Here is a 13,442-nt window from a genome sequence, read left to right as displayed (position 1 = left end):
CAGAAAAGCCAGGAGTAGGTCACTCCAGGTTACCAGCTCCAATCTCTTGCTTGGTTGGCGCCACCATTATGCTAAATTGATGTACCTGTTGAACCTTGAGTCCTTGCTGAAGGCTACATCAGCACTTTCCAGCACCTATCCTTTCTGACATTTGACCTCAATCCCTGAAGCTAATGGGATACTCTGGCATAACATCAGCACTTTTGCGTTGAAGAACTCTGTGTTTGTAGGATTAACTGACAAGAACCGGTAACGACACACGAAAATACAGCTGTCACATTTGACTGAAGATGCTCTGATATTGTCGGATACTAATCCGACAATCAATACTGATACTAATCAGATTTAAGTTGCATAATAGTCAGAATGTAGAAAGTGCTATACGTCATCCAACAGTTTGATAGCATGGTGTAAGATTACGTGCGTTAGCTTGGACACTGCACAGTCCAAATATACACCTACAGACCTGAGATGCTTCTAACTGGCTTGTTGGGCCGGGCAGTTTTCTCTATGTCAGGTCACGTGAGGTAGTGTTGTCCTCACTGGAGATTGCAGGACTCCCCTCTGGTCATGTCCCAGCAGAAAATCCTCTCATACAAGATCAGTAGGAGTAAAAACATGTTCATGGAAAGCGAAGCAGAGAGCAGCAGAGGGTCAGGGCCCAAACACATCAATGCAAATGACTGAGGAAGGCCACTGTACATCAGTTTGACAATGAACTCATTGTAATCTGTGTTTTTGTCTGATGTCACTTATACTACTTCGATATCAGTCTCCATGTCAAGTCAAATATTACGTTTACAGACATAACAAGATATGTTTGTGGTATTAAAAGGATTTTCATTACGTACGTAGTTAAGACTTTTGATTGTCAGCTGTGAAGAGAAGGTGAGATACATATAGTGTAGAAGTCTCGGGGAGCAGGAAATGGGACCAGTTTAGAGTTTGTTTGAAATACCTGAGTAAAAATGCAAAACGTACTCTTCTTTGCATATCTATTTTAAGCCTTCCTGTACTAACGTTTCCTCTCTTTGCCTTTCCGTCTCTTTCCCTCTCCCAGTTGTGTGGTCGTGCTGGACTGGAGGTAAGCCATGGAGGATGGGAAGCCAGTGTGGGCGCCCCACCCCGCCGACGGGTTCCAGCTGGGGATGATCGTTGACATAGGAGCCGACGCGCTCACCATAGAACCGCTGAACCAGAAGGGCAAGGTGGGTCACACACAGGCACACACGCCGTCGTTCCCTTTATTGGCAAAGTAAGCCTTACTGGGGAAAGTGTTGAGGGGCTGGTGCTTGTTTTCCTTTCATGTTGCTCTCTGGCTCAGTGGATATGAGAATTGCTAATTCGTTGAGTGGTTCACATAAACTGGGTGTTGTTTGCCTTAATCCCAGGAGGGTGCTCACAACACGCACAACTATATACATCTTTAAGCCAATTTAAAAGGCTTTCATGGAGAATTGCAACGCAATGTGTAAGAAATGAAAACTTGTTTTGTTCCGCAGTGCGATTTTAGGTGGAAAGGCGTCGGCACAACAATGTGTAAAATGTGAGAAACACGAGAGACCACATGTACAGAGGCATGAATAAATGAAGAGAGCAGCAGCAGGTGCGCCGATAGTGTTGCCTAGAGGGAGAGCTGCTCATTAGAAGTAAAGGCCACCTGTTACACCTGAGTCCCCAGCAAGCAGGCCTCTGATGTCAACAACAGACAGTCGCCTCTGCGTTTGTGAAGTGTTCCCACCACAGCTAATATACAGACCTTTCTCACCGCGGACATTTTGCCATGTTAAAGTAAGCAATGCCAGGGCCCTGGTACTGGAGCAGCTACATGGAATGCAATCGTTATTAGCATTACGTGTGAAAATGTCTCTATTGCTAAGTTTGATAGCTTGACATTTCTCTTAATCTTTTATTCAGACAAGCCTTTGCTTCCCTGATAAAAGTATGAAGGAACAATATTTTGACGTTTTTTAAAATTGATACTGTACTTTATGCTAATCCCAAGATGTTACCAGTTGCAAGAGACCTGTTGAATTAAAGTCGCACTGGGGAGGAGCAATTATCTTACCCAACTGACACATAACTGCATAATGTTCAGACTCTGCACCAAGGCGTACATATTTAAAGGTGCGCTACGCTGAGCTGGAGAAAGCGTGAATGAGTGCAAAGTGAATCTCATTTGGAGTAGCTGTGAACTTTGAATGATCAGTTTATTACAAGGCATAAACTCTGTCCCGTTCAGAGAGGGAATGAAAGGCCCATTGAGTGTCATTTTTTTACTGCAGCGTGGAGCTCATTAGTGTCTCAGCCTGGCTGCCTCTTCTTCTTTGTCAATTTTATTGGTTTTGACATTTCTCAGATGGTTGTTATTGTGGATGGGCATGTCCCGATTGAGCCAAGGCACACAAAGCAGATTTTGTTTATGGTTACTGCCTGTTTGTGATAATAAACCATGCATCACAGCACAGACTGGGGCCCATTCACACACACACACACACACACACACACACACACACACACACACACACACACACACACACACAAGCAGCATGATGAACATGTAAAATAAGTTTATTATTTAGGAAATAACCAGAAGGTCTGATTTCTTTGTTGTAGGCGCACGGTCAGCACATTCCCCATGCCTGTTTAAATGTTGAGTCTTGAGTTTGGGTTGTTTTTAATAAAAAGTGACTTGATTAGTTCCTACAAGATCAGCATAGAGTACCACCTTTGCCTCTTCTCAACCACACACACACACACACACACACACTCACTCAGGTGTTCAGATCCGGTTGCTCTACCTACAAATTATTCATTATCCTGCCATGTCTCCCCTTGTTTCTCTCACAGCCGGCTTATTCCATTGAGTTTATTTCCATTAACTCAGACTGTTAAACAATAGAGTGAGAATATCAGTAACTAATTTAACCTGGGAACATGTCGCACCAAACATTATTACTGTGATCTTGAACCATGATGCATGATTAATGTTCACGCATTCTTGCATAGCGTTTTATTATGTCTAATATGTTCACAGTTTTTTGGATGCTAATAAACCAAGTTTTGTGTCATAAGCTTTTCAAAGAACAATGAATAATCTTGCACATAAAGTTGGCAGGGATAAATAGAGACAGTGCCACTTGTAGCGTGTCTACTTATCCTGGAGGTGGCATCATGTGAATGGTAAGATGAGGAAAACTGCTTGTGTTGCAGACCTTTCTTGCCTCGATGAGCCAAGTCTTCCCAGCAGAGGATGATGTCGACAAGTATGTGGATGACAACTGTAAGTCAACACACAGTACATTTTTATATCTATTTCCCAAGAAAAAAAATATTGTATTCATCTTGTTTCCTCTGCTTTCAGGTTCCCTTATGTACTTGAATGAAGCCACTCTCCTCAACAACGTCAAAGTGCGGTACAATAAAGACCACATCTATGTATGTTTTATTCTACTTCTTCACTAGTCTGCAATCAACACAAGTTTAAATCCTTTGTACATGTGCTCTTGCAATGGCTTAATAAAGTCACTACTATCCAGTTGCATCATACGTAGATACAGTAAAAGCTTGGAGGGACAGCAGGAGAGAGGATCCCTGCCCTTGTTTCCCTGGGGGGAAAGTGACAGGTGGTGAAGAGGGAAGGGTCACAAAGTCAGACTGGCAAACCCAATTCTGATCCGAGACCTCACTTAGGAAATGAGGGACAGCTGGTAGATGGGGAAAGCCAGACAGGGCAACAAGTTAACAGCCGTCACTGTTGTCTCATTATTCAATAATTCATTTTTGCTTTTTATTAAAATGCAGTGACTCTGTCTCTTTCAGACTTATGTGGCCAATATCCTGATCGCTGTGAATCCTTACTATGACATTCCCAAACTTTATGGCCTTGACGCCATCAAGTCGTACAAGGGCAAGTCACTGGGAACTCTGCCACCTCACGTCTTTGCTATAGGTGAGAGCTCACACCTTCTAATCTCTGTTAAGTAACGGGGGAACAAGCTGAAGTGATATAACTTACGAGATACAGAGTTGCAATTGAAACGCATTGCTTTTCATTGATATTTTTTTATTTGTTTCAGCCGACAAAGCCTACAGGGACATGAAGGTTCTCAAGATGAGCCAGTCCATCATAGTTTCCGGTGAATCTGGTGCTGGAAAGACGGAAAACACCAAGTTTGTTCTCAGGTTCGAGCCGACATGAATCATCCTTCATCTTTATCTTCCCTTGACACTAACCTTTGGTCCTCTCCCTTCTGGTTGTGTGTTCACTGGATATAAAGTGGTGTTGCAAATTAAAAAGCCTCCCACTCTTTCCAAGCCAAGATATTTCACCACTGTACCGCATTGAGAGTTACAGCTAATACCTTGCAAATATCCCGCCAAAGACCACAAGAGGTGGTGAAACTGCATTAAAATGGATGCAACGCCAATTAAAGTAGCAGAAATGTGGCTTCTCTGCAAGGTAAAGCTATTTTTAACATGTGTCAACTGTAGGTTAGGTTTTAGTGTGAGCGTCTTTATGTTATTCTGTTGTCATCTCCTTGCGCTTTACTATACATAATCATCATTGTTGTTGTCATCCTGATTTCATTCATACCCTTCAGATATCTCACCACGACATATGGAAGTGGTCAAGATATTGACGAGAGAATTGTAGAAGGTAAACAAACCAAAAACAATCAACTATTAGTAACTATTAATACTGTATGTATCATATGGGGGCGGGTCCTGATTCTGTTTCACTCCATTTCAAATCTCAGCAAATCCCCTTCTTGAGGCCTTTGGAAATGCAAAGACAGTGCGGAATAACAACAGCAGTCGCTTTGGCAAGTTTGTGGAAATCCACTTCAATGAGAAGGTAATAGGTTATCACTGATCACGTTCTAGGTTGGTCTATAATTTGCTGCGCGTGCACCATGAATTTTAAAATCGATTCCTCTCTTGTGTTTCCAGAATGCAGTCGTGGGTGGATTTGTCTCCCATTACCTGCTAGAGAAGTCAAGGATTTGCATGCAAAGCAACGACGAGAGGAACTACCACATCTTCTACAGGCTGTGTGCCGGGGCATCCGAAGACATAAAGAAGAAACTGCACCTGGACTCTCCGGACAGCTTCAGGGTCAGTGGGCTCAGACAGACACCAGGTCTGCAGTGTAGTCTGCATAAGCATATTATACTCACGCCATTCAAAGGTGAAATGAGGATGTTTTGAGAGAGACAGAAGAGATCACGTTCAAAGATGTTTTTTGTATGTAATTAGATGGACTTTACTATTTTTTATCTTAGTGTACACATTGGTTGGCAGTTCTATGGAAGCCCACTAGATGTCACAGAAGCTTATTTTTTTAGTGAAGTCAAGAGGTCCTCCCAAGTGAAATCAAAACGCCCTCAGCGACCAAATACTTCTCAGTTGAGTTCTCTCCCCTTTGGAATGCAATAATCAAGTCAGCAGGAGCAAAGTCAGAGAGCATAAAGGCGTTTATTTTCTTCTACATGCTCTACAAAACAAGCAGCTAAAGCCGTTCCCTTAGATGTTTATCATGGTGTCGTTATATCAGGTCCCCGAGGTGACACCCACATCAACAGAGGCAATTACTTCATGCTATTCACTACTAGCCAGCTGTGGAGCAATATTGGGAGAGGACAAAGTAATTCTTTCAGATGATGAAAATCAATACAAAGATCCCCATCGGTTTGCCGCCACAAGTGAAACGCATTTAATTGAATTCATCAGAATACTGATTATGTTTGAATGTTGTTAAACTGATTTTTCTTCTCCGTTGCAGTACCTGAACCGAGGATGCACCAGATACTTTGCCAGTAAGGATTCTGACAAGCAAATCATGCAGAACCGCAAGAGTCCTGAGGTAATGTCACGTCCTGCCCTGTCCTGGCTTAGTCCCTCAAACCCAACACAGGATTATTTTGGCCCCTTGTGTTACATTTGCCTGCTGAATGTCAAGCACCAAAGGCAAAGAATGTAATGTAATGCAACACTTTCTGATTCTCTACTGTTGCAATGAATAATTTAGATTGTACATTATTCTTTTTCCAATATTGATGAGTAAGCACAGACTCGAAGCAAATCCCAGACACATCAGCTGCAAATGTGAGATCATAATGCAGAAACTGGTCAATAAGAATATTTCATGCCAAGAAATGAGTTCAGGTCTGTGTATTTGATCAATTATGTATGACATGAAAAAGAACCAGTGCCTGCAAGATGTGTAATTAATATGATGAAAGAATTAGAAGAACATGTGTGACATGTTGCTCTCTCAGGGACTAATTATACCTATTTCATTTCACTTCTTGTTTTCTATGATAGAATAATATCTTCTTTAATGCCAATCAAAGTTTTAGGAAAATCAGGTCAGATAGTGTTTAACAAAGGAAGTGCTTAATGGATTTACTCACGGGTTTGCTTAACCTAGTATTAAGAGAAGAACGATGATCTCATTTTTTTTTACCTTAGAGACTAATCATAACCTCCATTCTTCGATTTATTTTAAATATTTAATCCACTCTTACTTGTGCAGTGAAATATTGTAATTACACTGATTTCTTTTAGGCGCAGCTGTGCTTTTGGTCTCATTGTCACCCATTGTAAAATCTGTTCTCATGTTCTATTTACCCTTTTTAGATTTGTAAGAGGAATAGACTAGAATTTCAATAAAATAATGCACTTTTATTATCGATGTCAGTTATGTATTAAATGTGTAAGGGTTTTTTATTTAACATGCTTACTATGTGTTTGCAAAAAACAACAGTGACTAATAATGGTTGTGGCACTGTAAGCTGTGTGGTTGTAATTATTAATATGTTGCTAATCGAGTCATTATTCATGTGTCTATCCTTCCACGTGTCTGTTATTTAGGAGAATAAGGTGATGTTTCCTTTCCTATCAGGGCTTTGTGCTCCCTGCTCTTTATCCTGTATTTCCCTTAAGTAAACACTGAGACTCTCAGGTTTTACATGCTGCGGTTTGTTGTGCAAACAGGAAATGAGGGTGCATGCTTCTTCTTTGTCTGCATGTGTCTGCCAGGTTTGGGTGGGGTTGGAGCTGGATGGGGGCTTAGATACAATACAAAGGATGTTTGCTTCATCAGCTTTTTTACAGGGATGCACAATTATTGTATATTTTTCATAGTTCACAGATTGTTCAAAATTGACATTTTTGAAATACTCAACACATAAATAAAACGTTGAAAGTTACAATTAAAGTATTTTGTTCCGCTCAATACAAAACGGAATGGTCTCTTATCTTATCATCAGTAGTTTACGTTTAGTAATAACTGTGCAGCCCTTGTTTATTATCACTGTAAGATGAAACTTTACTGCTAATGGATCCTGAAGTGGGACAATGACATTTCACAATGCATGTATGTTCTTCTGCCTTCTTCGCCCCTGAGATATTGCTAGTTATTACTTTGGCTGTTTTCTTTAATTGTATAAATACACTTGGTCTTAGCCTTAGTTCATAGTGTTTGCTGTGTGCTGCTGGTGGAGGCTCTTTCAACACATTGATGTAAAATATTTTGATTCGCTAAAAGTTTATGTTAACACGTCTCTTTTATAGTTTAGGCTGTTGGGTCGCCCCAAGTTCAATTTCAAATCAGGTCTACTCAATATTTGTGGACAATTTAATGAAATTGCTAAACTATAGAACGTAGATTGAAGACGTGAATCACTTCTTGTTTGAGTAAATCATGGTTTGAAATGAATTCTCACACATTGCCTGTTTCTCTTCCTGCCTCTCCCTTTTTCTGACTCACTCATGTGCTTTGTAGCATCTAAAGGCCGGTGCTCTGAAGGACCCTCTTCTTGACGACATGGGGGACTTCAACAGGATGTGCGTGGCCATGAAGAAGATTGGTCTGGACGACACTGAGAAGCTGGACCTGTTCAGGGTGGTTGCTGGCGTTCTGCATCTGGGCAACATTGATTTTGAAGAAACAGGAAGCTCCTCAGGTTAGACTTGATGCTGTAATTACAAATATTTACACACATTTTAGAATAATCTGTGAGATTCTTAATGCTTTGGTCCTGGATTTACTAGACTCTTATGTTTGTTTTTTCAGACATAGCTTTTCTTCGGACAGAAATAAAATTTAAAAAAAAAACGTATTTTATCTTAAGAAAGAAAGAAAGAAAAGTTGCTATCAACTATTTTTTTTCAATAAATGTGAGCACATAGAATTCCACAGATGTGTGACACAGCTATTATAACAATGTAAAAATATTGAAGAATAGATGCTGTCCTTGGATGTCACCACTTACTCTCAAATGATGACAAAAATAACCTCTGTTACCCTGGTAACCATGGTCCCTCTCTCATCTTTCTGATTTTCCGGCTCCTATACCTCCTTTATGTGTCTCTACAATCAAAGTCTCTGTAGAACGAATAAATATACTGTGAAACTTTTTTTGAGGACAGTTTTCAGAGGTTTCTCTCTGACGTCTCCTTCTCAAAGACACTACCTTAAACCCACTGAACCTGAACACCAGCTCTGTATGAGGCTGTTGATGTCACCCATTCACATCTAAAACATGTCACCCTTCATCTCCCACCTGTGACTGTAAAGCCGCGTTCACACCAAAGGCGATGCGAATAATTTGCACCGGGTTTGGTGTGAACGCACCTTAAGACGTATATCTGCTTATTCTCGCTTGGTATCAATCATCTCTTTGTGGCTTTGTAGCTGTGTCCCCATTGTTGGGGGGGTGTAGGAGTTATGGCTGGTTCAAAGGGAACTTTCAGAACCACTAGGATGCTTTCGTTAAGGCTTGTGTGTCTTACTGTGTGTTTCAGGTGGTTGTGTCCTGAAAAATCAGTCAGGCCAGACTCTGGAGTACTGTGCCGATCTGCTGGGTCTCGACCAGGGTGATTTGCGTGTCAGCCTCACAACCAGGATCATGCTCACAACAGCAGGGGGCGCCAAAGGAACAGTTATCAAGTAAGAACAACAGCACTCTTCAAAGTGCTTCAAAGATCTGTGACTCTTTGCAACTTCTTCTGCGTTTGTTGAGAAAACAATGATCCTCTTGGTACTTTCAGAAGTCACTGTCGTAGTTAATGAGAACTGAACTCTCTGTGTGTAGACACTATATCGATGATAGGTCTGTAAATAGCTAATAATCCGAGACAGAGATTAACCAACTGGAATTTAATTGACATGAACAGTGGCGTGGCAGTTGTTACTGTACTAATTGGTACTGTCCTGCAAAGTGATAAGATGATCTTTATTGTGCAAGGCATTGACCTTTAATCCTGACACTGTTGTAATTAAGTCTTTTATTTTATGGTTTTATTATACAGAGTGTATGAAAGGTCTTATTATTCCCTGCAGGCAATTATTCTGTGTCGCCGGCTTGATCGCTCACAGCAAACTGCAGTGGGGTAAAAAAAAAACAATGTAGAGGGATTTTGGGAATAATTCACTTAAGTAAACTGTACTATATGACTGTGTGGTGATTTCATGCAGGTTAAGTGGAGAATGCGGTGCCGTATTACCGGCACTGCTCCTGTGTACTTCGGTGATAATGGGGTGTTTGAGTGAAGGCGCCAGGTTCGATGGATTAATATTTCAGGAGGGCCAGATGCTGGCCTGGCCTGAAAGTGTTTTCTCCACATAAATAATTCAGCCTGTATCTGAGGAGGCAGGCAAGCATGGCTGCAGTACAGTTAAAGGCCCGGTGTTTGGGGAGCAGGTGGAGAGAAGGGGTCCTGGCTTTGTCATTAATCCCCAGACAGATCCACCCTAACCCCCCGGGAGGTTGAGGGATACGGAGGGTTTGGTGGATGTGATGGTATCGGGGATGAGTTGAGTCTCTAACTAGTGTCTGTATATGAAACGTTGCAATGGATAAAAATGCCTGTCACTGAGATGAAGGACATTGTGTGCTATTGAAGTTTTACTGAATAATGTCATAGTGAAATGGAGATGAATAGGCTACTTTAGCCTTAGCATAGGTGGACTATTCCTGTTTGTAATGGATGAGAGTTTTTTTTCTTTTTTCTTATGAGGATTGGGCAGGTGGAATATCAAAAGTAACAAAAGCCAGACCTTCTCATTTTGAATTCACCTTCCTACCAGCTGGGACATGTGAGTTGAACTCTGGGTCACCGTGGAAATGCACTTTGACCACACAGCCCACCCCTCTAAATATTTAAAAGAAAATGTTTCAAGGCACCCTTAGAGAGTGTAGGAGAGTTCAAGGTTCATGTTTTAGTTTGAATACCCTCATTTTAAAACGATCGCTTAGCTTGACGTTAAGATCAAAAGGGGAACTACGCGGCATAAAAGTGTCACATCGACACAGCTGAAATATTGCTGCCACATGAAAATTGGGTTGATGGGGAGTAAAATAAAAGAGAGAGGTTTAATAATATAATGTCCCAGTTTCGGACTGTCTCTCACTGCCCCACTTTGTGTGTCCCTCCAGGGTGCCTCTAAAGGTGGAACAGGCAAACAATGCCCGCGATGCCCTGGCCAAGGCAGTGTACAGCCGCCTCTTTGATCACGTGGTCAAACGAGTAAACCAGTGTTTCCCCTTCGAGACTTCCTCCAACTTCATCGGGGTGTTGGACATCGCCGGGTTTGGTAATAGAATGCACTTCATGATTAATGAGACGTGGCGGTTTAAATTAAACTTAATACAAGATGTAGATTCACCCCAACATAATTGATAACGTAGGGTTTCTGCAACTTCATAGATTGACTGCATTTTGCACGTCATTGGTTTGTTTAGAATTCAGTCCACTAAAGAGACACATGTCTGTGCATCACGTTTCTTAATATAAGTAGCCTAATGCATACACACGCTTCATTACCAGGGATCTTGCTTGAGAATTAATTTCCCCAGACTGCATAATCAACACAGGCCTTGCAAAAAATGTACTGAAACATATGATTTTTCCGCTTCTTCTGTTTGTTTTTTTTAGAGTATTTCGAACACAACAGCTTTGAGCAGTTCTGTATCAATTACTGCAATGAGAAACTGCAGCAGTTCTTCAACGAGCGTATTCTGAAAGAGGTGGGTGAGCAGCGTGTGGATTAACGTGATTTGGTGTGTTTTACGTCTTTATCCTGGGAAACTTGCCGCGTCGTGTCACTCACAAGCCAAACCTGCTGACTGTTCCACAGGGCAGGAGGAAGTGGATGGCGCACTAAGCTTCTCTGTCTTCCTCATCTCTGTTTTCTGACTTGTATTTTCCCACTGTCTCTCCTGCGCTCTCTCATTAGAATGCTAATTTCTCGAGGGACATGATGAGGCGTGTTTCTCTCCTGGGATCTCTTAACGTTATTCTCTTCCAAGGTCTCCAATTAATGCGGCACAATTCCGGTCAAGGCCTGTTTCTCATTATCTGAATTGTGTATTTTATTTTTGATGTTTTTTGTTTGGTTTTTGAGGTGGATGATGTTTTGAAGCCAAATGTACTCATTTTAAATCAGGACATTTTCAGAGTCAGTTTTTATGTTTCGATTTCTGACGCTTGGCCTTGTCTGTGCAGGAACAAGAGCTGTATCAGAGGGAAGGCCTGGGAGTGAATGAGGTGCATTATGTTGACAACCAGGACTGCATAGGTAAGTGCTACGTCAACTTCCCTCCTACAGTAGCACCCTGTTGATCCTCAAAATCTGCAGCTTTAACATTCCTCAAAATGTTTGCTATTCTGCTGAAAAATTAAAAAAGATGTCTCAGTCGTGCATACTACAGAGTATAAGTAAAAACCATAATGCAGGACTTATAAGCTGGTAAGATGTTTGACCTGAGCTGTATAGGTGTATAGGAGTATGTGTATTGATATCTACATGTATCTGTACCTTGGTTGATCTTCGGGAGTGGAAACGGGACCATCGAGTGACACTCGGGGACATCGTTAAGATGAAGTGTGGCCTTTGAGGGCTTCTGCTGCAAAAAATAAAATGTGTCTGTCGGCTGTCTGTTCAGCCCACACACACCACATGTATTCTGAGGTTGGTTTAAGTGTAACATCAGCTCACCCACACGGCATTCATTTGGGGCGATGCCTTGTGCTCTGGGCTACACGACGGAGCAGCGAAAATACACCCGTCAGGGGGACAAAAATACCAACTTCTCATTATCCACGGCGATGGCATATCCCTGTGTCTGAAGGGAACAAGCGTGATGAGCATTTGTGGGTTTTATGGCCTCTTTTTTGGAAGCTGGCGAAATAACACCCCCTTGTTTTTGTTCGAGTGAATCCTCGGATTAATGGGACGAAGTAGTCAGTGTATCGAGGTGAAGCTGTTTGATTTGTATTTCAAAGGCTGTGATTATTCAGGTGCGAGGTTAACTGACAGCCGCGGATAACATTTATGACTTGCAAATGGCTATTAATTCACTCATCAATCTTCAGGATTTATGCACAGGTGCTTGTTCATGCAAATTTTGTTCCGAAGGCCTTGGCTGTTGGATTATATTCCAAACAGCATGCCGCATGAATAATTCAGATATATGGCTAAATGAGCATCCTGATGAACATGTTTTGTGCCTTGAATATTCACATGCAGAAACGGTAAACAGTGGAAATTCCCGATAAATGTCATTTTTCACAAACTGAATGTTGATTGCTTTTCTAACTTTTGTATAATAAGGGTGCTATTTTTGTCTTTAAAAACATCTATGAGCATCAATATGGAAATATTGCCAGTTTGAACATGAACATGAACAAGTATTAAGGGCATTAAGATATTACTTATACTGGCGCTTCCCTGTACATTGTAAAGCTGGACTTGAATGAACAAGTTCATAATATTGTAGCTGATACACATATAATTGTTGTTTCCAGACCTAGTGGAAGCAAAGCTGGTGGGAATCCTGGACATTTTGGATGAAGAGAACCGTCTCCCTCAGTACAGCGACCAACACTTTGCACTGGCTGTTCACAGCAAGCATAAAGACCACTTCAGACTGACGGTCAGACCTCTTAGCTGTGCTCTCCCTCCCTCCCTCTCTCACTGTTTTTTCTAATTCCCTCTCCCCCTCCGTCCGCTTCTCTCATTGCCGCTATTGTTTGTCACTCTGCCTGTATCTCTGCCTGCATGAAATCCTTTTAGAAATGTAGCCTTGACACAAATTCAAGTTTAAGATGAGAGGGTGCCTGGCTGCAGCCAGACGCTACTGTAGGGAGAGTTATTGCTCAAACAAAGACTATTCTATACATTTAATAGGGTGAAAGACGTTAATCTTAATCTTAAGTGCTTGAATGTGCTGTGAGCTTCTGCTATACAGTTTTCACACTTTAAGGATGATTTATTATGGTTCCCCTCACTGATGAAGCTAATGTAGCTTAACATACTGGGTACTACATTTTTTTTTTTATCCTGAAGTGCTTTCAGTAATGGATTTTTTGGGGTCCTTTATAATTCTTGAGCCACATAAGATGAACATGGCATTTTAAATGAATCTTGTCTG

The 13,442-nt window shown here is 41.4% G+C and overlaps 1 protein-coding gene across 6 annotated transcripts in view; it reads left to right on the top strand.

The window, feature by feature from the left end:
- Window positions 1-1,091: 1,091 nt before the first annotated feature.
- The window catches only part of myo6b (myosin VIb), a 29,369-nt gene continuing 17,018 nt past the window's right edge, over window positions 1,092-13,442 (top strand). For 3 of the 6 annotated variants that reach the window (XM_076108013.1, XM_076108009.1, XM_076108011.1), the window contains exons 1-16: window positions 1,092-1,208; window positions 3,214-3,283; window positions 3,365-3,438; window positions 3,823-3,952; window positions 4,080-4,185; window positions 4,605-4,660; window positions 4,761-4,858; window positions 4,954-5,118; window positions 5,786-5,866; window positions 6,877-6,885; window positions 7,790-7,970; window positions 8,812-8,956; window positions 10,446-10,603; window positions 10,945-11,036; window positions 11,515-11,587; window positions 12,817-12,944. In XM_076108013.1, coding sequence (XP_075964128.1) covers window positions 1,092-1,208; window positions 3,214-3,283; window positions 3,365-3,438; window positions 3,823-3,952; window positions 4,080-4,185; window positions 4,605-4,660; window positions 4,761-4,858; window positions 4,954-5,118; window positions 5,786-5,866; window positions 6,877-6,885; window positions 7,790-7,970; window positions 8,812-8,956; window positions 10,446-10,603; window positions 10,945-11,036; window positions 11,515-11,587; window positions 12,817-12,944 — 1,683 coding nt within the window. The remainder of the gene's footprint in view (window positions 1,209-3,213; window positions 3,284-3,364; window positions 3,439-3,822; window positions 3,953-4,079; window positions 4,186-4,604; window positions 4,661-4,760; window positions 4,859-4,953; window positions 5,119-5,785; window positions 5,867-6,876; window positions 6,886-7,789; window positions 7,971-8,811; window positions 8,957-10,445; window positions 10,604-10,944; window positions 11,037-11,514; window positions 11,588-12,816; window positions 12,945-13,442) is intronic. The other 3 variants (XM_076108014.1, XM_076108012.1, XM_076108010.1) reach the window with 1 other exon arrangement.

The sequence above is a fragment of the Anarhichas minor genome, unplaced genomic scaffold, assembly GCF_050575085.1.
Source record: "Anarhichas minor isolate MPS153535 unplaced genomic scaffold, ASM5057508v1 ptg000040l, whole genome shotgun sequence".
NCBI lineage: Eukaryota > Metazoa > Chordata > Actinopteri > Perciformes > Anarhichadidae > Anarhichas > Anarhichas minor.
Note: the sequence above shows the minus strand (reverse complement) of the source record. Positions and strands in the feature narration are given on the sequence as shown.